At 36.2% G+C, this 23,713-nt stretch overlaps 2 protein-coding genes across 9 annotated transcripts in view; both read right to left on the bottom strand.

The window, feature by feature from the left end:
• Window positions 1–21,418, bottom strand: part of XRN1 (5'-3' exoribonuclease 1) — a 99,497-nt gene extending 78,079 nt beyond the window's left edge. For all 8 annotated transcript variants that reach the window (XR_014245136.1, XM_082393764.1, XM_082393765.1 and 5 more), the window contains exons 1-11: window positions 21,278–21,418; window positions 12,989–13,221; window positions 9,385–9,482; window positions 8,094–8,203; window positions 7,893–8,003; window positions 6,188–6,270; window positions 3,851–3,938; window positions 3,600–3,768; window positions 2,605–2,672; window positions 2,149–2,286; window positions 39–105 (exon numbers count right to left, since the gene is read on the bottom strand). Coding sequence is in view for 7 of the 8 variants with exons in the window: in XM_082393764.1 (XP_082249890.1) it covers window positions 39–105; window positions 2,149–2,286; window positions 2,605–2,672; window positions 3,600–3,768; window positions 3,851–3,938; window positions 6,188–6,270; window positions 7,893–8,003; window positions 8,094–8,203; window positions 9,385–9,482; window positions 12,989–13,221; window positions 21,278–21,352 (1,240 nt within the window). In the remaining variant the exon portion in view is untranslated. The remainder of the gene's footprint in view (window positions 1–38; window positions 106–2,148; window positions 2,287–2,604; window positions 2,673–3,599; window positions 3,769–3,850; window positions 3,939–6,187; window positions 6,271–7,892; window positions 8,004–8,093; window positions 8,204–9,384; window positions 9,483–12,988; window positions 13,222–21,277) is intronic.
• The window catches only part of ATR (ATR checkpoint kinase), a 103,800-nt gene continuing 100,079 nt past the window's right edge, over window positions 19,993–23,713 (bottom strand). Inside the window, exon 47 of the mRNA XM_082393757.1 lies at window positions 19,993–22,981. Within this exon, the coding sequence (XP_082249883.1) occupies window positions 22,808–22,981 (174 nt within the window). The 3' untranslated portion in view covers window positions 19,993–22,807. The remainder of the gene's footprint in view (window positions 22,982–23,713) is intronic.

Genomic DNA, 23,713 nt, shown 5'->3' with positions numbered 1-23,713 from the left:
AAAAATAGCATATATTAAAATACATAGTTCGTACTCACCCTTAGAAGTTACCACTTCTTCTCCATTTTTGTCTAAAGCAGCCCAACATACGGAGTTTTCCTGGCCCTACACAAATTATAAGTCAATATAAAATTAAGGCAGGATATACTTCAAGGTGAGACATTTAACAGGGATATTTTAAAAATACTAAAGATAATTGAATGATCCTTAAGTGACACACTGCAAAAGTTTGTTTTAAAAATATTCTTCAAATGCTGTGTAAATGCTTTTGGTTTTATATCACTTGTTTCCTGAAGCTATAAATCTTTATTATGTAGAACTTAACATTCAGACCCCTCAATGATAAATAACAAGTAATGTTCACCAATATAAAAGATAAATTAATTTAATTATATATGTGTTCCAAGAAAAAAACACTTCAAGAATATTTCATTTACTTAAGAGAAAAGTACACAATCAATATCAAATTCTTTCAACTTTAACATTTTTATATGTCAAATTCTGGGCTATTGTTAACACAATCTGTTTGTTTATGATTGAATCCAATAACTACAAATATTACCTATTTTTCTGTATCTCTGGATCCCATCATTCCTATGACTCTACCAGCCACTTCTAAATTTTCTTCCATGTAACTCATCTGCTTTTCTAAAGTTCTTCCATTTCATCACATCCTTCATATCCTGCCCGTCTATTCTTCCTCCTTGTGATTTCATCCTTCCTCTCCTCTACTTCTAACTGCCTATCAACTGCCAGTGCCTCTCATTAGTTCTTCCTACTCCCTTATTCCCAATTTCCTTTTCTTCATCCAAGCTAGGGCCTCTGCCAATTTCCTGTGTCTGGGCTGTTTCTCCAGTTCCTTTCATTCTACCAGTGTCTCTAATGTTAACTACACACCCCTGGATGACTGGTGAAGCTTACGGACTGAGCTGAGGTGGGCGGAGCCATGGATTACTGATATTTAAGTTTGTGGGTACAGGTCCCCCAAAAGTTGCAGAGCCTGTTTTATTAAGATAAGAAACAGAGTAGAATGCAGACTGACTACTGCTAAGTTCCACTGAGGAAAAGTTAAGCAATTAGAAAGACTGCACTAAAGGAAATCAGGACAGTTGCCCTTCCTGGAGCAAGAGATATTGGACTTGAGCCTGAATAAAACCAGTACAGCAAAGAGAGTGCAGGAAACTCATCAGTTTCACCAGAATCCAGTAACTATGGGTTAGCTGAGGAAAATTTCAGAAGAGGTTTATTTTCCAAGCTAACACACATAAGACGTTCTTTAGGGCTTCTTAGAGGTGTTTTACAGGGTACTAGCATATTCTAACTGACTCTAGTCACTTATTGAGGACCTAACAGTTACCAGATATTGTGCTATTAACTACTCTTAGCCTAGCCTATCACTGTATTTTACATACGATTTTTTTTAAACCAATAACAGCATTTTTTTTTTAATGGTTTGCATTTTTTTTTTTAAATTTATTTATTTATGGTTGTGTTGGGTCTTCGTTTCTGTGCGAGGGCTCTCTCCAGTTGCGGCAAGTGGGGGCCACTCCTCATCGCGGTGCGCGGGCCTTCTCACTATCGTGGCCTCTCTTGTTGCGGAGCACAGGCTCCAGACGCACAGGCTCAGTTATTATGGCTCACAGGCCCAGTTGCTCCGCGGCATGTGGGATCTTCCCACACCAGAGCTCGAACCTGTGTCCCCTGCATTGGCAGGCAGACTCTCAACCACTGCGCCACCAGGGAAGCCCTTACATACGATTTTATATATAAATTACTTCTAGAGAAAAATCACTGATCTAGTTAATGTCTCATAACATTAAATGCTATAAATATCCACACTTTAACTAATTTTCTGGGCTCTTATATTTAGAAATGTTTTATACACTTATTAATAGAGTGGAAGAACAAAAAAAACACAATGTTCTTCGATGGTAAAAATAAACTGATTTTTAAAGATCAGATTTAAATGATAGAATCTAATAGAGAAAAAGAAACCAAAACAATTTTTAAAATGTCCATAGAGGAAAAGAAGAAATGAAACTAAAATTAGGCAACCCCAAAATCATAAGAAAGAAAGTGAGAAACAAGGACTATCAGTTTTACCTTTACAGCTTAAAAAAATGAAAGGACACCTAAAAAAATGGACACCTTTGATTTTTTCTTTTCCTTGTAGTTCTTGGCTTCTTCTGCTGCGACACCTGCTGCTTCATTCAGGTACTTGTTACCAACTTTGCTTTCAAACCACTTTAGGTCCACAAAAACTTCACTGAAGTGCTCTCGATCAAACTGTACAGAAATATTTACATTTATTTTAAAATAACTTAAGTATGTTTAGAAGAATACAGACCAAACTTTTAACAGTGACTGCTTCTAGGGCATAGGAAATCAGAGGATATTACTTTTTTACATGGGGACTTCATCTACTACTCTGAAAACTAAAAATAAAAAGCAAATAGAAATAAAAATAACTTAGGTGAAATTATTTATACAGAATGACCAACTTGAGTAGAAGCACAAAAACTTTTTCTTCTGGTATTATGTAATTGGTTACTGACCATTTATAGCTACCCTGGAACAGGAAAACAAAAACTTCTAGTTACTTACATCTGATAGTTTCACAAGGTATTTCTCAAATCGAGGTAAGTTGAGATGCCCACTTTCATTAATATAACCTAAAAGGAACAAAATCTAAACTTGTACTAAAAGCTGACATTTTTTCTAAACAATTCTACACAATTCTTTTTACAAAACATTGAGTTTTGACATTCTGCTAATCAAGAAAAAACACTCAGTGTTGGACTATGTAAGTGGCCCTAGTTTCTATGAACTTGATGTTACTATAATACACAGTATGTAATAACTGACGGAAAATATAAAAAATTCCAGGTTTACATAGTAATAATCTTCCCAAATTTCCAAACAACACGGGAGACAGTTAATTAAATTAAACATGTTCTAGAATCTATCTAGGTCATTCATTTGATATGTTAACTTAAGAAGGAAAAGACTAATGTCCTGCTACTCTGTTGATTGACTGATTAGTTGATTGATTTGCTGTGCAGCGTGACTTGCCGGATCTTAGTTCCCTGACCAGGGATTGAACCCGCGCCTTCTGCAGTAAAAATGCGGAATCCTAACCACTGGATGGCCAGGGAATTCCCCGTCGTCTGTTTTATTCAGCATCACCACTATCTGTCAGTTTCCCATTTTAACTTGAAAATCTCTCCCTCATATTAAATACTCTGATGATTATCCATTCAGAAAACTAAATTTCTATGCTTAAATACGAAAAGAGCTAAGTGCAACCACTCTTAGCAAGAGCTAAGAGCCAGCAACCTCTGCTGGCTTTCTTAAGCCATTGAAGGTGGAAATTAGTTAGGTATCAATAAATGAGACTGCTTAACTGGCATCATCTTCTGTGCTTGTGAACCATTGAAAATTACAACTTTAGAGAGTTTGGCACCTTAGACTAAAAGAAACTCCAAATTCTTTTCCTACTTCAGTTGTGCATGCCATAATCTAATAAACTGAGTGACATTTTTAGGGTTAGTTGAGTGCTAAATTAAAGTAGCTTCAAATGAATATTAAACTTTTCTTACCCCCAAGTTCTGGCAGGATGGTAATATATGTTCCATAAAGAAGAGGCAGTGCATCATGATTAATATGTAAATGAGGTAGATGAGGGATAAAATCATTGCCAACAAGAAATCCCATCAAAATCCAATCATCTATTATCCTTTCAATATCATATTTAAATGTGATCTTGTCCTATGCAATATGAAGAAAAGAGTCAAATCCTATGGAAATTTCTGCATATTCATCTTTGGCCCATGGTTATATTAATACTTACTTTTAATGCTGAAAACTCATAGTCAATATACTCTCTCATTAAAGACAAGTGTAGAAGGTGAAATGTGGTTTCTTCTGGTGCGCATACCCTGTAATTAGTCACATGATCAACACAGAGCTTATTATATTTTTAAGGTTCAAGTTTAAAAACGTAGCTTAAAATAAAACTTATCATTAGAAGATCGTTAATTCTTGTCAGTAAGGCATGTAATTTATAGGCAAGCTGCAGGGTAATGTTAAGATAAAAATATAACTACAATTACAACAGAGATAAAGTTCAAAATAATTGGTTTACAATATGCTTTCTGTGGAAGGACTCTCAGAATTGAGAAAGTCTAAATAATACATAATAGATGTAATAAACCAGTGGGATCCGGCCCATTCAAGGCTGGCCACCAGCAGAAAGCATACAGGTAAGTGAGTACATATACTTTTATATCTACTGAAGTACAGTCCAAGGCTTCAATGTTGAGGCACCATCACTTCCTCCTCTTACTTTTTCTGGGCTTGGTATAGGGGTCTATATTCCTGGCTGTTGGCCTATACTCCAGGATTAATTACAAGTAAGAATATAAGCTGTTAATAGCATATTAAAAGCATTTATACACCATGAACAAATGGGATTGTCTGCAGGAATGCAAAGATGGTCCAACATAAGAAAATAAATCAATGTAATACACCATATTAATAAACAAAGGGAGAAAAACCCCCACATAATCATTTAACAGAAAAAGCATATGTCAAAATTCAACACCCTTTCATGATAAAAATATTCAGCAAAGTAGGAACAGAAGGGAATTTCCTTAATATGATTAAGGGAATTTATGAAAAATCCACAGGTAATGTCATAATCAATGGTGAAAGACTGAAAGCTTTCCTCCCAAGGAAAGGAATTCTTGTTCCTAAGATCAGTAACAAGACAAGGATGCCCATTTTCACTATAGTTATTCAACATTATGCTGGAAGTCTAGCCAGGGCAAGTAGGCAAGAAAAGAAATAAAAAGTATCCAAACTGCAAAGAAGTAAAACTCTATTTACAGATGGTATAATTCTATATGTAGAAATCCCATAGAACCTGCAAAAAAAAAAAATACTAGCACTAAAAAATGAATTCAGCATAGGTGCAGGGTACAAGGTCAACACAAAAATCAGTTGTGTTTCTACATACCAGCAATAAACAATCCAAAAAGGAAATTAAGAAACAATTCCACTTACAATACCATCCAAAAGAATAAAACACTCAGAAGTAAACTTGACCAAGGAAGCAAAAGAAAAAGCCAGAGGCAAAAAAACTGAACTCAAAGATACAGAGAACAGATTGATGATTCACAAAGGTAGGGGATGGGGGTGGGTGAAATGGGTGAAGGTGGTGAAAAGGTATAAATTTCCAGTTATAAGATAAATAAGTTCTGGGGATGTAATGCACAGCAGGTAACTATATTTAAAAACATATTTTCAATTAAAGAAAAAAAGAAGAAAGGAGGCAAAAGACTTGTACACTAAAACTACATAACTGAAAGAAATTAAAGAAGACATAAATGAATGGAATGACATTTTATGTTAATAGACTGGAAGACTTGATATCAAGATGTGAATGCTACCCAAAGGGATCTCTAGATTCAATGCTGTCCCGATCAAAATCCCAACTTTTTTACAAAAAAAACAGAAAATCTATCTTAAAAATTATTAATCTCAGGAGACCCCAAACAGCCAAAATAATCCTGAAAAAGAAGAACACAGTTGGAGGTCTCATCCTTCCTGATTTCAAAACTTACCACAAAGGTACAGTAATCGAAATACTTGTGGTACTGGCATAAAGACAGGCATATAGAACAATGGAATAGAATACAGATCCCAGAAACAAACCCTTGCATATATGGTCACGTGATTTTTGACCAAGGAGTCAAGATCATTCAATGGGGAAAAGACAGTTTTTCAACAAATGTTGTTCAGAAAACTGGACATCCACATGCAAAAGAATGAAGATAGACCATTACCTTATACCACATACAAAAATTAACTCGACATAGATCAAAGACCTAAATGTAAGAGTTAATACTTATAAAACCCTTAGAATAAAATGGGAAAAGGCTTTATGACATTGGATTCAGCAATGATTTCTTGCATATTACACTAAAAAGTACAGGCAACAAAAGAAAAAAATAGATTGGAATTCATCAAAATTAAAAATTTTGTACATCAAATGATGCTACCAACAGAGTGAAAAGGCAACCCATGGACTGGGAGAAAATATTTACAGGTCATATACCTGTTAAGGGATTACTATTCCTAATTTAATTTCTCTTCTACCTTCTGATATATAGGCAGTATGATTTACCTTTGTGTCTTTTTGCCACCAAACCGAACCTCTTCTCTTAAAAGAGAGAAATGTGCCTCATGACTTGTTAATCCAAGCATAATCTGTTGAAAAATGATGAAGAAATGTTTCTATTCTCTCATTTTTTATAGCATTGGGTTCACAAAAGCAATCAAAAAACGTTTCTATGTAGAGAACACGCTTATTTAAGGAAAATAAACAATTCATTAGCAAATTAAATGTATAAATATCAAAATATGATCCATCTATAGGCTATAAATTGGGTAAATTGTGTGTACTTTTCTAAGAAAAAAATGTTCACTTTAGACTCACATAACCTTTATAACCACTCACTGTACCCCCGTAAAAAACATCCCAAAAATGTTCTCTTGGTTTTTACACCTTCCCACTTGCCACGGAGGAATGGGTAAGGAATTAGGGCAACAGCATTTCCATGACAGAAGAATACAGGACTATTCTGGAGGCCAAGATACCTTTAGTATGTGAAAACTCAGAAAAAACTGGAAAAGGATATTTTCAGTTAATGTTCTCACATAGTATTCTAATCCCCAAAGTAAGTCAAATAGTCTAGTGAGCCATATCAACCGATTGCAATGTATATTGTTTATTTTCTTTTAATCCGGATTCAAACAAAATAAAACATTTACGAAGCAATCAGGGAAATGAGAATACTAAATGGTTATTTATATATTAAACAGTGATTTGTTAATTTTTATTTTATGTGGGATGTCATTGGGGTTATCATTATTTTTAATATTCTCCATCATGAAATATTTATAGATTAAATAATACATGTCATATACTTCAAGAATACAGGGGATGGGCTTTCCTCGTGGCGCAGTGGTTAAGAATCTGCCTGCCAATGCAGGGGACACGGGTTCAAGCCCTGGTCCGGGAAGATCCCACATGCCGCGGAGTAACTAAGCCCGTGCGCCACAACTACTGAGCCTGTGCTCTAGAGCCCCCGAGCCACAACTACTGAGCCCACGTGCCACAACTACTGAAGCCCACGTGCCTAGAGCCCGTGCTCCACAACAAGAGAAGCCACCGCAATGAGAAGCCCGTGCACCGCAACGAAGAGTAGCCCCCGCTCGCCGCAACTAGAGAAAGCCCGCGCGCAGCAACGAAGACCCAATGCAGCCAAAAATAAATAAATACATAAATTTATTTAAAAAAAAGAAAAAGTCTTAAAAAAAAAAAAAAGGAATCCAGGGGAGGAGGAGGAAGGAGACAGATGATTAGGGAAAGGAGCTGAAGGTTATTGAAGACAGATGAAGGACACAAGGAGGTTCATTATGCTCTCTCCTTTACATCTGTTTATATTTGCAAATTTCTGTAATAGAAAGTTAAAACAAAAAAAGTCTAGTAAACTTGGGTTATGGAGTCATCAGATCAGGTGGTATTAAAAATCGTGTATTAAGCATGAGAGTAAAAAGGGCCCTCTACCCTGACCTCAGCGGAGTATTCATAGCACTAGGGTCAGTCAGGTGTGAACACTAACTATAGAGACCTGTTCATCATAAACTATGGCAAAAGAACTCCTTTTCCAAATGTTTTAGAACTTTGGTAATAGCAGAAGTAGCCATCATTATTAGGTCTCCGATATTTGTTCCCACAGCCAGAAATCTTCTTTTATTAAGACCAAGTTTCTTAGATATTTAACTACAATGGCATAAGATTATAATACAATAAACATTATACCTACCAAATCAGCATCTAAGCCATAAAGACAGTGTCTGGTGTTTGGATCATGATCTGGCTTTGCCTTCTCGGATCTGATAAATTCCATGATTTTATGTTCTCCTTCTCCAGGAGTCTAAATATAATGTTTAAAAAAAATGCGGTAATATGCTATGTTTCTCAAGATTAAATTTAAAAAACTCTTTAAATAAAATAAGATAATAACCTCATGGCCTGAGAAATAGATGGTAACTCCTTGCCATGACTTGTCTGTAGAAATTTTCATATTTACAAAATACTTCAGATGTTCGTGTAACCTGGCCATGAATTCAGTCCCTAAAAATAAAAGGTTTTTAAAAATTGAATCTGAGAGAGATATAAAAACAGTGAGTTCCCAGTGACAGCATGAAATTGGATATGGGTATCCAGGGAATAGCTAGGTATAAGATCTCCCAAGGAGGTCGAAAGCTCTCTCGCTTATCTTGAAAAGCGAGTAATGTTGTATCTTTCCCAAGCAAATATCACAACTATTTCCAATTTTACCAGGCACCCCAAAATGAAGTTAATGTCAGATGGGGAAATTCAAAGAATGTTACTGCTGCCTCAGGACTATGCTTCAAATATTTTCACAGAAGGGCAGAGTTTCAACACTCCAACAAACTTCAATCTTCTATTTCTCTGCTGGATTCTGAAGTTTTTTGTTTTTTTTTAAGGCATGTAGCTTCAATAAGATTGCCAATAACAACAACTATTATCATTACTATTTTTAACCTGAAAAATTACTATTAATCTGGAAACTGAGTCTACAATGATTATGTTTCAGGAAAAGCCCAGATAGTCAATAGTCAAAGACAATACAGTCTTAAACTGTATAACGATAAAACTGGTTCTTAAATTGGGCAATGTGTCATTAGGAGACTTAATGAAAGAGAAAACTACCATAGTAAAGAATTAATCAGAAAGTACGATTATAAGATTTTTTTTCAATGTAAAGGATTATAATGATGTTAGACAAAACTCTAGGAAGGGCAGACTGTGCTGTTGCATATAAGATTAAATTTGTAATACTGATAAAGTAATTCATCCTTAAAGTCACAGAAATCTTAACAGCCTCTGAGAAGAACAGTAAGCACTCTAGATGAGGAAAATGGGTTTCTTCTCCTGAATACAACAAGCTAGCTCTATGAACTTGGGTGAACCACAACCTCATTGAGTCAGCTTTCATACAAATAAACGGCAGAAGTAGGACTGATCTTGTAAGTTCCTGCTAGATCAGGAATTCTGTGCATCTGGGAGAGTCCTGTCCATAGGTGCCCTTATCAGCATCTGTAAAACCCTACAGTGGGTCTCCATAGGGGCATTTATGACCAAGGTGACCAAACCATCTCATGAAGAGACATAACTGGGAAAATACAGCAAATAGAACCCTAAGGACAAAATAAATAGAGGTTAGAAAAGAGAAATAAATTTACATTTATATTTTAAATCTGCCAGAATTTTTCTCTCAGTGAATTTACCTGGTGTAATGCAGTTGGAGTCAAATCTGGCCTCTGTAGGAAGAGTTTCTCCTTTTTCTACTGCCTTTTTAATTTTGTCTTCTGCCTCCTTTGCTGACCTTAAATGTTAAGGGGGAAAAGAAGTGCTCAACTTTCCGGAAAAAATAGAGATCTCTACATAAAGTAAACGGTTATTTAGAAGCTTTTGTAACTAAAATACTAATTCATCAATTTTAGGTTCAAAACATATAAGTTTTGAAATGTCTATAATCAATAAAGATGAGCCTCAGAATTGTTTCTTTTTATTTAAAGAATTGAGTTTTTCAGCTAGGGACTATAGAAGTAGAACATTATAACAGTATAAAACTGACAAAAGAATGTTACAAATACTTATTATAAAGTAATTCTTTTCTAATCACAAATATACAGCATATTAGTTCTAGAAATAATTTCAAAAGTATAGCATAAACATTCATTATACACACTACATTTAATAATATCAAATAAGAAGTACATCATTACAATGATCTCTAAGAATATTATATAAAAATAATTATAAAATTGTAATGTATATCTTTGGGTTTCCTCATGAAAACATCTAAAATGAAAGCCTAATAACATTAATGACATCAGTAGCCAAAATGATCTCATTTTTGAGGCAACAGGGTTTACTAAGAAGAACATGATTTTTAGAGTCCGATGGACACAGGTTTGAATACTGGCATCCCAATTCCAATCTGGCTTCTCCAGTAACCCATGTGTGGCACACAAATATGCCACATGGCATACAAGTTAGGAAGTCCTGCTTTATGTACATTTTCTACAGCCTTGTTACTATAGCTCTATCTACTGTGCCCTGTGGAATTCTATTTCTGTGATAAACAAACTCTTCTTCGTATTTAACCTCTCTCTTACCAACCTCTTCAATATAACAAAAACTCTGAAGATATCAACTCATTTGTAATCTCTCCAATGGAAGCCATTCTTTCCTCTTTTCTCCCCTTCCTTCTTTGACTGAAGAAATGATTATTCAATGTTACTATGTGACAAGTTCTTGGGATACAACAAAAAAGAAATGATTCCTCTTCTCGGAGTTTACACTCTAGTGGGGAAATAGAAATTAAACAGCCATAATGTTTGATGTAGCTGCAATACGGAGAATGTTTGGGACAGGGGCAAGGTAAAACTATTAAAGTAATCTAGGTAGAAGACTATGGTGGCCTAGGCTGACAGTAGCAGTAAAGATGAAAAGAAGTAGGTAGATATGACTTAGATGTGAGGAATAAGGAAGAGGGAGAAATCCAATTACTCTCAGACTTTGGAGTTGAGCAGCTATTTACATGATGTTATCATTCACGGAAACAGGAAACATAGAAGGAAGGCAGGTTTGAGGCAAAGATGAGTTCAGTTCTGAATATGTTAAGCCTGAAATGTATCTATGGTATCCAGAGGAGGCATTTAGCAGGCATTTGGATGTATACAAGCTCTGGAAAGAGATATCCACCAGAAAGATAAATTTGGGAGTCATCAGTACAGATTCAGTACTTAAAGTCATTGGATAAGATATCTCAGGACCCAGGACAGAACCTTAAGAAACATCAATATTTAAGACAAAGCAGAGGAAGAGAATATAACAAGGAGATTAAGAAGGTACAGTCAGAAGGAATTCCCTGGTGTACAGTGGTTAGAACTTGGCACTTCCACTGCCAGCGCCCGGGTTCAATCCCCGGTCATAGAGTATAGTTACCTGAAGGTCATGGGAAGGAAGTTCAAGAAAGAAATAATGGTCAACCCTGCTTAATACCAGAGATAAATGAAGTAATATAAAGACAGAATTATTCTCTAGATTTAGCCCGTTTAAGGAGTCTATTAATAATCTTGTAAGGAAGTTTCAGTGGCACGGTGGGGATGAAAGACAGATGGCAGCAGATTTAAAAGATGGCAGAGATGCGAAGAGATTAGGATTAAAGATTATGAGTGAAGAAAACAGTCGCTGTGGAGAATGAGGAAAAGCTGACTGGGGGATTTGGGGGAAACATGGCACACTCGATGCCGCCGCAGTTCCGAGTGAACGCTTGAGGTGGTTAGCGTCAACTGGCCCTCGACGCCCATTCCTCTCTCCTAGTCTGTCTTCTGATACCAGAGAGGTTGGAAGAAAGCTATAAAAAAATTAAACTCTCAGGCTTCCCTGCAGCTAGGCTTCTGGATATGACTTAGCTTCTTAATCTCTGGATCAGAGCGAAAGGAATAAATTCCTAGAACTACCTGTTCTGGTCAGGGCCTCTGAACTCCTCACCTTCCTGAATGTTACAGTAGTGATGCCATCAGTGGGTGAGTTCTATGGTGTTGTTCTGGAAGTCACTCTTAAAGGCGAACCTAAATTCACAACCTTTTGGCTTTTACAATGATTTTTATAGGCACCCAATCCTCTGTATTTTATTTCTTTCTGCTCAGAATAGTTAAATTTCTATTACCTGCAACTGACTGATACAGTGGGCTTACATAACCCTTTCTCAACACTAGATTATCTAGCCCAGCAGCGCCCCAAAACTAGTTTAACAAATACCAGGGGAATCTGGTAAACATAGTTTCCAGGGCCTAGTTTTAAGAGGTTCAGATTAAGTAAGTCTTGGGTGGTACTTGAGAATCTAAATTTTAGTAAGAGATGGCCCTTGTCTTCAAGGATTTCACAGTTCCAATATCTTCAGTATCTTTTCTCTTTTGATATTTAAATTAGTAGAGTTTACCATCCTCTTCCCATTCTCACTGCTAGCCTTCTCCAAGGTACTCTCCCACCTTCCTTGATGATTTCCACATCTGATTCATAGGTGCCCTTTCTACTTCTTTACCTGCCATTGTGATGAAAGGAAAGGATCTATTATGCCAATGACCTATCAAACTCACTAGACTCAGGGTTTCTTTCCTTCAGTTCCAACAGCCCTCTTAACTTTACTCCTGTTACTCATAACAAGGACACTGCATGTTTTCAGTGTTATTTAGAAATATTCCACAGGTCCAGGATTTTGACTTTAAAATCCTCTCTCTGTATACAACTCCTTTTCAACCTTTTGCTTCTCCTACTACCCAAGTCATACACTGGGCAGATAATATCTCGAGTGTCCTAACTTAGTTCTCTTCTCATGCTCTATCCATCCCCTTCTAATCTCATTTGCCTTTCTACCCAGTGGGGACCCATGTTCAAGCAGAGTCAGCATCTAGCCCAGGGTCACATTAAATGTCAGTGATATTCTCATTAGAACAATCTCTCAGTTCACTCTGCAGTTCCACAGCTCAGGAAGAAATACTCTAGGAACTTTCTCTACTACTACCATTTCCAAATTACCAAGTTTTAGGAAGTCTGAAAAATCTGTGACAGAGAACAACAGAATAACTTTATACCACCCATCATATACCTTGAGAAATGACACCTCATTTGAATTCCTAATTCGTTTACTTGATTGACAAAATGTGACATTGTAAGTCTGAGATACTTCCACTTCTGGGGGGAAATTTAAGCAGAAAAGAAACGTGAATGGGAGATGGCACTGTGTTAAGTCAATTACCTTTGAAGTAATATATTTTATTAATCTAAATAGTAATCTAAAATAAACCATAAATGTTTTACCTAAAACGCCTCCCACGCTGCTGGTTCATCTTTGCTCGAGGAGCCACACCATCAACGGCCATGAAGAACACTTTCCTAGGTTTAATAATGCGAAACAACACCTCCAAGTAGTGAAAAATATCAGTAAAGATTTTATCATCTGAAATTCTGAAGTGAACATCATCATCATTAGGATGGGAACAATGATGTATAATTCCATTCATATCCAGGTATAAGTTATCAAATTCAGGAATCTAAAAAACAAAGAAAAATGATCAAGATCATTATTATAATCAACCATAGATACCTAGACATCTGATCAAAAGCAGGATATAGGGGCTTACTCTTATTATATAAAAACTGAGTAAACAATCACAGTTGAATAAAGAAAGTAAACAAACAGGAGGAATAAGTAAGACAGAGACATATTACGTGGTTACATTATGCACCAAAAGCTTGATCACATTTACTGTCAGGAAATTATCTACTTATTTAAAATAAGATAACCTGAGAAAACACCAAATAAAGCTCTTGGTTGATTTGGTACTCAAAATATTAGTTTCCTTTCCTCCTACAATTTGACATTAACTCCTCAAAGCCTCAATTTCCTCTATAAATGAGTAACATAATTCCCATTTATATCAAAAGGCTATTTGTACATGGTCATTAAAAGGTTTTACAAGTGATTTAAAGCCTTATTGTATATCTGGTTTTACTGAAACAGAATCATTAATTTGGTTATATTAATTTAAAAAGCTTAGATTATGCCAAGAAATTTAGGAAACTTTGAAAACTGATTTGTTTTTCATAGGTGGATTAAATAATTTTTAAACTTTGGCTAACAGGCATCCACTTTTATAGAAAGGCCTTCATTGTTCTGACTGTGATTGACGTTTCTTCTATTTATATGTCTGTGAACAAGTAATGGGAACACTACTGAAACAAATATAAACTAACAAGGAACTAAAATGGGCACAACTTAATATCTAGTGTAATTAAGGGATTTGAGAGTAGTCTGCCTTACATACTAATTGAAGAAAAGTATTGTGAATTTTCAAACATAAGAACATAATGGGCATTTTTGTATAAACTTAATGAAAACTATCTCTGAAACAATTATTCAAATTTTACCATATGCATAGGTAACAATACATTTTCCTGTTATTGAGAAAATAACATGCCTTTGAGTTTTAGGAGTGAAAAGTTTTGGTCTTTGAATCAATGAACACCATAAAAATATATTTATAAAACACCTATTTACATAGGATTGTACTAAGTAAAAAAAATTTAAATGCCCTTAGTGAGTATTAGACTCGAATGAAATGACAACTGTGATCATGAGGTTTTAAATGTACATTCAAGATTTACTGTTTGTTTCAAGAAATCTAAAAACCTCAATCAAAATCTCAATGTGATTTTTTTTTGAGGGGGTTGGGGTAATTTACAAAATGATTACAAAGTTTCCTTAGGAGAATAAACATGTAAGAGAGCATACTAAAGGGAGAGTAATGAAGGAAAACCTGCCCTATATGATATTTTAAATTATACAATAGACAGTTTAATTGAACCAAATAGTTTAGAAGTAGTCCAAGTGTACACAGAAATTTAGTATATAAGAGACATTTCAAATCAGTGAAAGAAAGGGATGGGGCACCTAGGTAACTATTTGGAAACAAAACTGTATTTCACCTTATAACAAAATAAATTCCAGAAGGATTAGAAATTTTAATGTGAGAAATGTTAAGTAAAAAAATTATATACAAATATTTTGGCAATTTTCAGGTGGGGAAAGTTAGAAATCATAAATCAAACAAATGATGGAGTGGGCTACCTAAAAATGTATTTTTAAAATCTTGTAAGGAAAAAAAAGTGCCATAAACAAGCCCAACTGAAAATGACAAAATGCAGGAAAATACTTGCAAATTAGGACCAAGTCAACATTCCTAATATACAAAACAACCCTCAAATATCAAGTAAGAAAAAGAGCATATGTTAAAAGTAAGTATGGAAAATGCAAGGCAATTCAAAAAAGAAGAAACACAAAAGTCTAAATGATATGAAAAAAAGGTTCAACATTCCTAAATTTCTAATTAAAATGATACATCATTTTCCCCATCATGTTAGCAAAGATCAGAAAGATGGATGTTACCCAATATTGGTAAGGATTTGGAGAAATGCATATTTCATGTTATTAAAAGCAATAGCTGGCATTTATTAAGCACTTATTAGGTGCCAAACATTGGGCTAAACACATTCATTCTCTCACTTAATTATGGTAACAATCTTAAAAGAGACATATTTAGACTCCCCATTTTATATTAGAGGAAGATCACAGGGCTAGAAAGGAGAGAGGTGGCATAGACATATACCCAATAGTCTGGGATGGGAATATAAACTGGTGTAACTAATATGAAAATACATATCAAAATTTGAGGTGTGCACATCTTTTGTGTGTGTGGGTGTGTGTGTGTGTGTATGTGCACATCTTTGACCCAGGACTTCTACTATTGGAAATTTATCCTGAGAAATAATCAGAAATGTGCACAAAGACATAAGTACAAGATTATTCATGGCAGTATTGTTCAGAAAAGATAAAAAATTATATTATGTAACAACTTAAATGGGAAAGAATTTGAAAAAGGATACATGTCAATATATGTGTAACTGAATCACTTTGCTGTACATCTGAAACTAACACAACATTGTTAATCAACTATACTCCAATATAAAATAAAAAGTTAAAAAAAAAGAAAAGATAAAAAATGAAAACAATGCCTAATAATAAAGAAAATTGATAATGGTACATCTACACAAGGGAATACTACAAAGCAATTACAAATTATGATATAGATTCATATTTGGCATGGGATAATGTACACAATACATATGGTCAAGTGACAAAAGTAGTTTATAAAACAGCAGGTAAATTATTATCCCACTTATTGAAAATATTTATCTACATGTGTATCTGCATAGAAACAGGACTGTAGTGTATGGGCAATTTGTGGTTTCTTAGAATGGTAAGTGTTATTGGTCAGAGGGTTTAATTCTTTTCCCCCATCTACCTCCAGTAACCTAGGACATTGCGTAAGCATACAGTAGATGTGCAACTTCCCTTTGGATTTTCTGTATTAGGCTTTGTTTTTTGTTTGTTTGTTTTGTATTTTATAATCTTTCTGTAATTTCCACATTCTGGTCTAGTCTATTGTCCTCAACTTGAAGGAAAGTGTTTTTTTAAAAAATAATGTTTTGCTTGGTTTCTTCCCTCCTCCCTCTCCCTTCCTTCCTTTCTTTCTCCCTATTTACTTATTTACTTAACTCCTTCCTCACTCCCAAGCCTTCACTGAACAAGAAATATGCTAACAGTAAGATAAGACTGCACAAAATATTATATATCTCCGTATTTTTCGACCCTATGGTACATAAGTTTTATATTCAATACAGATTTATGAAATAACTATAATTTTATAGTCATAATATACTTCTACCAAACTACTGGACCACTTGAACTAGGCATCAAAAATAGTTCTAGGTGTGTACACATTCAAACACCAATATAAGTCTTGTATACACTATCCATGTCAAGAATTCTCTAAAATAGGAATAGAGTTAAGCTCTACTATTTGTTTGTGTCACCTTTCTTTCTTTTTTCTAATATTACCAGCCATTAGTGCTTAATGCCTATTTCTATTAACTTATTTGAGGTTGCAAAATGGTGATATTCTATCACTTCTTTTTTTATTAATTGTAATACTTTTATAAAGGGGATCATTCTGCCTCTTGGTTACCCAGTGGTACAGCAAAGGTTTTCAAAATTGGGAACTGTGTCTATCACCTTTGGAAGGGGACCCTTTTTTTAAAGTACCATTGTAAACTCAAGGATTTAAGCATATTTGATGGGTTTTAATCCACTGGATTATCATTATTATCATTACTGAAGATCAAATTGTCCCATTTGGGGCGATTCCAAGCCTCTTCCAGTTATCTCTTCAATCCTTTGAGATGTTCCTAGTAGTCTTTAGTAGCGGTTCTGCTATATGATATGACAAAAGTTTTCAGGCTCATCTAGAATACTTCCTCTGACCTAGAATCAGTCATTTCTCCATAAAATCCTGATTTGTTTTGATGAATAATGGTATTTCAAAACCATAATTTAGGCACTATGAATGCAACTGCTACTGGATTGGTCAGTGTTTCTAGGCCTTTTCTGTGATCAGAAAGAGCTAGGAAATTTACACACGTGTGTGTGTGTGTGTGTGTGTGTGTGTGTGTGTGTGCGCGCGCACGGGCGTGTGTGTTTCATAAGATTATACTGATACTTTCAATTCAAATTCTAGACTATAGAGCTTTTACTTAACACTTTCTCTATTACATCGGTAACTGCTTTCTTACACATCAAGAATCTTGGTTATAAGAGATGACAGAATTAAAATACTCTATAATTAGGTATTTATCATATCACACACACAAGTTTCAGAAAAACAATATTAATATTACCACTAATATGATTAATAGTAATATAATTTTTTTTGCATAACTTTTCCCCATTCTCTCTTACTCCCATTTATTTTATAGTTGTGCTATCTAAACATTGTCAGAACACATAGCCATCATATACTAAACTTTCTCCCTCTTCACTCATATTTTGTTTTTGTTCTACAGGAAATTATATTTAATGTTCACCACTGGTATTTATGTAGATATTTCCCCAGTCCTTTTGATTGTCTGAAGCTCATTCTCTAGCAGATTCCTCAAGAAAGTGCTCAAAGGAACAATATTGCCTGACTTCTCCTACACTGATCATTTCACCAGCTTATCGTTTATACTTAAAAGTCAGTTGAGTATCTTTATGTTACTCCATTTTCTTCTGGCATAAAGCACTACTGTGAAAAACTATGATGGGAACCTGATTTTCTTTCCCTTATAAGTCATATGTTCCTTTTTTGTAGGTGATGAAAGCTTTTTTCTCTCTTTCTTTAAAGTCCATGAATTTAACTAGAACATGTCTTGATGTTGGTCATCTGAGTCAATATTCTTGGGTACATGGTGTATTCTTTCAACATGGCTTCAATGTTTTTTTTTTAAATTTCAGGGAAGGTTTCTTTAATTATAGTTTTAGTATTTGTTCTGTTATATTGCTTTGATTTCCTTTTTCAAGAATCCCTATTATTTGTCTTCTTTGCCTATCTTATTACTTTCTCTTGAACCTTTTTATCTTTTAAAATTTTCTCTTATTTCCACCTTCTATTTTTTTCTTATGGCATCATTTGCTTTTGCCTTGCTACTACTTTAGGCTTCACTTCTGACATGATTTTGCCATTTATGTCTAATTTTCTTTAGGTTCTGTCACCTTATTCCTGAGTTTTTGTAATTGATATATGTTTTTCTTTCATGTCTTATTTTCTTAGTGCCTTTTAGCTCATTCTGAAATAGTAGGTCATAGTTTTGGTCTGTTATGTGTGCATGCTTTTACTGCAAGCTTTTATTGTCTGTACGAATATTATTTTGTTCCCCTTTTCCCCCATAATAACTTTGTATACTATTTGACCTTGACACTTTTCTATCGTTCATTTTTATGTAAATTTAATTCTCCTGAACTTTTGGAATGAGGAGGAGTTCAGGAAAGCTTTAACTTTACAAAGCTCCCTCTTCTGCTACTTTGGGGTAGTGTTAAAAAATATGATGGTTTGCCTGTTTTGTTTTCTAAGATTTCTTGATTCTGTAACCCTCCCCCACTTTTATCTTGACCTTCTTCTCTTATCTCTCTTGTCCCTTTCCTGATAAAATTTTATCTCACTCCCAGCAGTTTCTCCTTAGGGTGGGCTCTGCCTTAGAATGGTACCTTGGCAAGTCAGTTTTGAGGGTTCACAGGAGTTAGACTACTCCTGCCCTTTAAAACCCCCCAGTTGAAGCTACTGCTATCTAATAGGCCTGTAGAGGCTTAGTGAATATTCTGGAGTTCTGCTCTCAGGTTCATCAGATGTTGCCCCATTTCTCCTTCTTCCTCTTGCAGACATGCCAATACCAACTGGGTCTAGAGGCTATTGGTAGTCTGTCCCCACCAAATTGTATCTTGGGGTTCATGGGGATACCATGTCACATGGTTTTGTTGTAACTGTTCTATGGATTTTAAATTTAGCTATCTAGTTTCTCTTTCTGTTTTTAAATGAGGATTCAGAGAAACCAAAAACTATGCTATGTCACCACTGTCACCATCTTCCCAGAACCCACCCCTCCATCCAGTCCCTTCCCCCAAGGACTAGCTTTTGAACCGCTGTGACTTAGGCACTACCATCTTTTAAGTACTGCTTGAGAGAGTAGCTGGTGATTGCTTTTTGAAAGACATCACTTTGATGAACCAAGTTTTAAACCTATTGTTAGTGTTCATGTCATAAAACTGCCTTAAAGCCATTATTTTTGTTCAGTAACAAAATTCCTCAAGATGGAGAAAATCCAAGATCCTTACACCAAACCAAATTCTGTGCCAAAGAGTACAGAGTAAACATATTACTCAACAGATTGTGCATTGTCAAGTTAGTCTGAATTTTTCAATTTAGAGATAAAGTGCCTGATGCATGGCAGGTACTCACATGTTTGAGTGAAGGATCCAGGAAAAGCCTAAGCTAGTTGTCACCATTTTTATCCTCTTCTCTGGAAAGAAATGTTTCCCTAAATCTAATTCAACCCATGCTTCAAATATATTAAAGACAAACCACCATTCTGGAATTTTTGGTAAGCTTTTCCTCATATACCAAACCTGACTGGAATCCAACAACAAAGAATCCTTTCCAGAAGTTTAACCCCATCTTCATGCTTACAGTACTTTTTAAAAATAATAAACCATAATTTAGTACACAGCATGGGGCTTCCCTGGTGGCACAGTGGTTCAGAGTCTGCCTGCCAATGCGGGGAACACGGGTTCGAGCCCTGGTCTGGGAGGATCCCACATGCCGCGGAGCAACTGGGCCCGTGAGCCACAGCTACTGAGCCTGCGCTCCGCAACAAGAGAGGCCACGATAGTGAGAGGCCCGCGCACCGCGATGAAGAGTGGCCCCCGCTTGCCACAACTGGAGAAAGCCCTCGCACAGAAACGAAGACCCAACACAGCCAAAAAAAAAAAAAAAAAAAAAAGCCAAAAAATAAAAATAGACAGCATGATGGTGTTCACTGTATTATTTCCCTCCATGTTAATACAATGCTATCCATCTCAACTAACTCAATTAGCTGTACAAACTTCAAAAATGACTTTGTGTGTGTGTGTGTGTGTGTGTGTCAGAAGTGGGATTTGTACCCATGCCTCCATTCGGAGACAAAAATGACTTTTTTCTGTAAAATATAAAATGGGCAAAAGAGCTACCAAAACCATTAAATGTGACAAACACTAGACCCAAAATCTAGTTTACCTAATAGATGACTGCTTACTATTTTTTTCCGCAGTTCCAATACCTGAACTACATTTTTCAAGTCTGCACATAAACGCTGCCCTGGGGTCATTATATACCGAACATTACTATCCCTAGTATTAGTGCTCTAACAATCTGTTTCTCTCTCCGTTCACCCCACGTCTCCTTCCTCCCTCATCTCCTTCCTCCCTCTCTCCCCCGTCTCTCTTTCACATACACACACACACACACACACACACACACACACACACACACACAGTCACACAATGAAGCTTCCAAATAACTGCCCTGGCCCCGTCCAAATGTATTTTTATTCTTTTGGAACGGGGGATTGGTACGGTCCTTGGGGTAATAGAAAAAGAGTAACGAACTGTATCATAAATATGAACCATCAGCCACGTCAAAAAGTCTAGGCGTTGGGGGTAGGGCGGGATGCAGCTCTAGATAAGGTAAAGTAAACAAGGGGATTCAACTGCGGAGGCCGGTATTATTGTTTGTATGTGGGCCTGTTGCTCTGGGTGGGGATTGGGGCTAGGTCCTAGGAGGACAACCATCCCACCTCCAAGCAGAAAAACGAAACCTGCAGCTCCCTGGGGAGGAGAGGGAAGCACTCCCGAAAGCGCTCCTCCCCCGAACTTGATTGCGGAGTCGCGGCAGGCCCGGCCCGGGCAGGAGCTGTCAGAACCGCCGCATCCCCGCCGCTCTGCCCACAGGAGAGCGACTTGCGTCTTCGCCCCCACTCAGATCACCAGGGTGTCCTCAAACGTTCTGCTCCCCTCCCTTCGCCACTCAGCCAGCTGACGACGAGCAGAAGGAGGCGGCGGAGAGCCCCGGTCCCAGGGTGGAGAGAGGGCCGCCGAGCCCCGGGTCCTCCGCCTTCTGGGCCTCTGCCCCCTTGCTCACCCACCTGATGCTCCTTCACCACTTCGCTGAGGCAGGGATACCGCTCCGAGATCCATCGGTAAAACTTGGGGACTCCCATTTCGACCGTCAGTGCTAACTCAAGTCAGGGCAAAACCGAAACCAAACGCCCCGCCGGGGCCTACGCCGCCGCCTCCGGCCGTCGCTCCGCAGATGACAACACACCGCCCACCTAACCATAGAGAGCGGACGCCGGGCCTAGAGCGGCCGGCTTCGAGACCGCATCTCCGGGGCGGGGCTCTAGCCCCGGCCCGAACTCGCCGCCGCGGAGTTGCCCGGTTACATTGAAGAGTGCCCAGGCGTTTCTGAATGCGTGTGTGAAATCCAGTTCTGAAAATGCCAGTTGACAGACCTGAGCGCTGTAAGTGGATTTGGAAGGGGATGAAAACCTCACGAGACGACTGGAAGAGTCCTGGCTGCTTCCGTCTTCTGGGATTACTAATCTCTGTTTTTCAACACAGATTTGAAAAGGTCTGATGATTTATTTGGTTTAGTTTGTTTTGTGAGCGGAAATTTTTTCTTTCAGGATACAAAAGTTTCTTTTAAAAACGTTCTTTTCCAAATTATTTGCGTAAAATGATTTCCTAACTCCCCTCCACCCAGCTTCCTCCTTAACTCTTAACATTAGGCCTTCGATAGGAAAGTATACGTTTAGTTTTCACATTTATACCTCTTGGGTTATTATATTTTCCCCCATCACACTTCAACTGTACAAAAAGGCAGAATTTTGTAAGGTAAACCTAAGTGAAATTATCTGTTACAAAAAGATTATGTTTTCGTTTATTTGTATTTAATAACCTCTTTGCTTTGAAATTATTATGAATTATTTTAAATCTTCCGCAATAAAATGTACTCCCAAATTTAACGTTAAAATTTTTTAGATTTTAAAACCTCATGAAATTTTAAGTAATGCTGTTTCCCCCAACCACTGGATTCTGCATTCTGGTACACTTTTAGTATGGCAGCATCTTTAAAATTACAGAATGTTTATACAGTTTTCATATTCATGTTAATTGGCTAATTTTTTTTTCCCTATCACATTTTCAACAAATACCAAAAAAGAGAGTATTACTAAGTGAACTTAATGATGTGCTATTTATGTTTACATCTCTCTTACTAGACAGTTCCCAGAGGTAAGGGGAACCGTGCTTTGTCTACAGTATTTATTCAATATGATTTTTTGTTCAAATGAATCCTTATGTTAGTACTTAAAATCAATGAAAGTTGTAAAATGAAATTAGGCTGGCTTGTTTCTTGCAAATACATCTTTTTAAGAGCATAAGAACATAAGATATTCCATTTCTCCAGTTATAATACACAGTATATATTAAGAAAGCAGTTTATTTCTTAACAACATATATTATTTTAAATATTATTAACAATCAGGGAGAAATACCAGTTACTGTGAGAACATAAACATATGTTGTAATTTGGAATTGAATAGATACAAACACAGATTAATGATCCAAGTGCATTGATTTTAGATTATTAACATATTCTTTGAAGTAACTCCATTTCACATATATGGGGTCCAACCAAGGTACATCTGGCATAGCAAGTTTTCATCAGTTGCTTCTTGTATAAGGTAATGCACATGTCCTTCAATAGATAATGGCAGTCCTGTCACTCTATTTCGGGTCTTGATTACACCTTGTAGTCTCTGCTCGATGTCAAGAACATGGGTTTTGGCCTAAAAAGAAATTGAAAATCATAAGGACTAAGGACCCAATGACATGTAGATGTTTATAATTTGGAATTACTGCCTTTCTTTTATCTAACATATTAATGCCATTTTACTGATTATTACCCCTTTTGTAAGAGCAAATGCAGACAAAAGAGAGAAGAAATGAAACAAATACAATAACTTGAGATACTGATCTCGAGGCTTGCAATTTTGATCTAACATCAACTGTTTGGACATTTTTCAGGACTCTGTGAAATACCAGGGAATCTCTTCCATGTTAGAAGTCTAGAAAAATAATAATATAAAAATATCTACTCTGAAAAGTGTTTAGGACTTAAACATTTGAATATTAGTATTCTAATAACAGCAACAATACTCTAATGCCTAATATTTAGATTATGTTATATGCAAATGGGAGTTCTAAGTGAGCTACTTGTAATTCTACATATTTTTCTCAATCAAGAAAGCATATCAGAATGCAAAAGTGAGAATGATGTAATTAGAAAAACAACCCTCAAATCTATTCTAACTTATTTAAAATAACTATCTGGAAAATTTGAGGATTCAACTAATATAGTCAGCTCTCTGCAGCCAATGATTCAACCAACCACGGACTGAAAATATTCAGGGGAAAAAAATTCCATAAAGTTCCAAAAAGGAAAACTTCAATTTGCCATACACCAGCAACTATTTACATAGCATTTATACTGTATTTACAACTATTTACATGGTATTTAC

Source organism: Balaenoptera borealis, assembly GCF_965194805.1.
Source record: "Balaenoptera borealis genome assembly, chromosome: 5".
In the NCBI taxonomy this organism is placed as follows: Eukaryota; Metazoa; Chordata; class Mammalia; order Artiodactyla; family Balaenopteridae; genus Balaenoptera; species Balaenoptera borealis.
The sequence above is the reverse complement of the archived record's forward strand: the minus strand, read 5'-3'. Positions and strand labels throughout refer to the sequence as shown.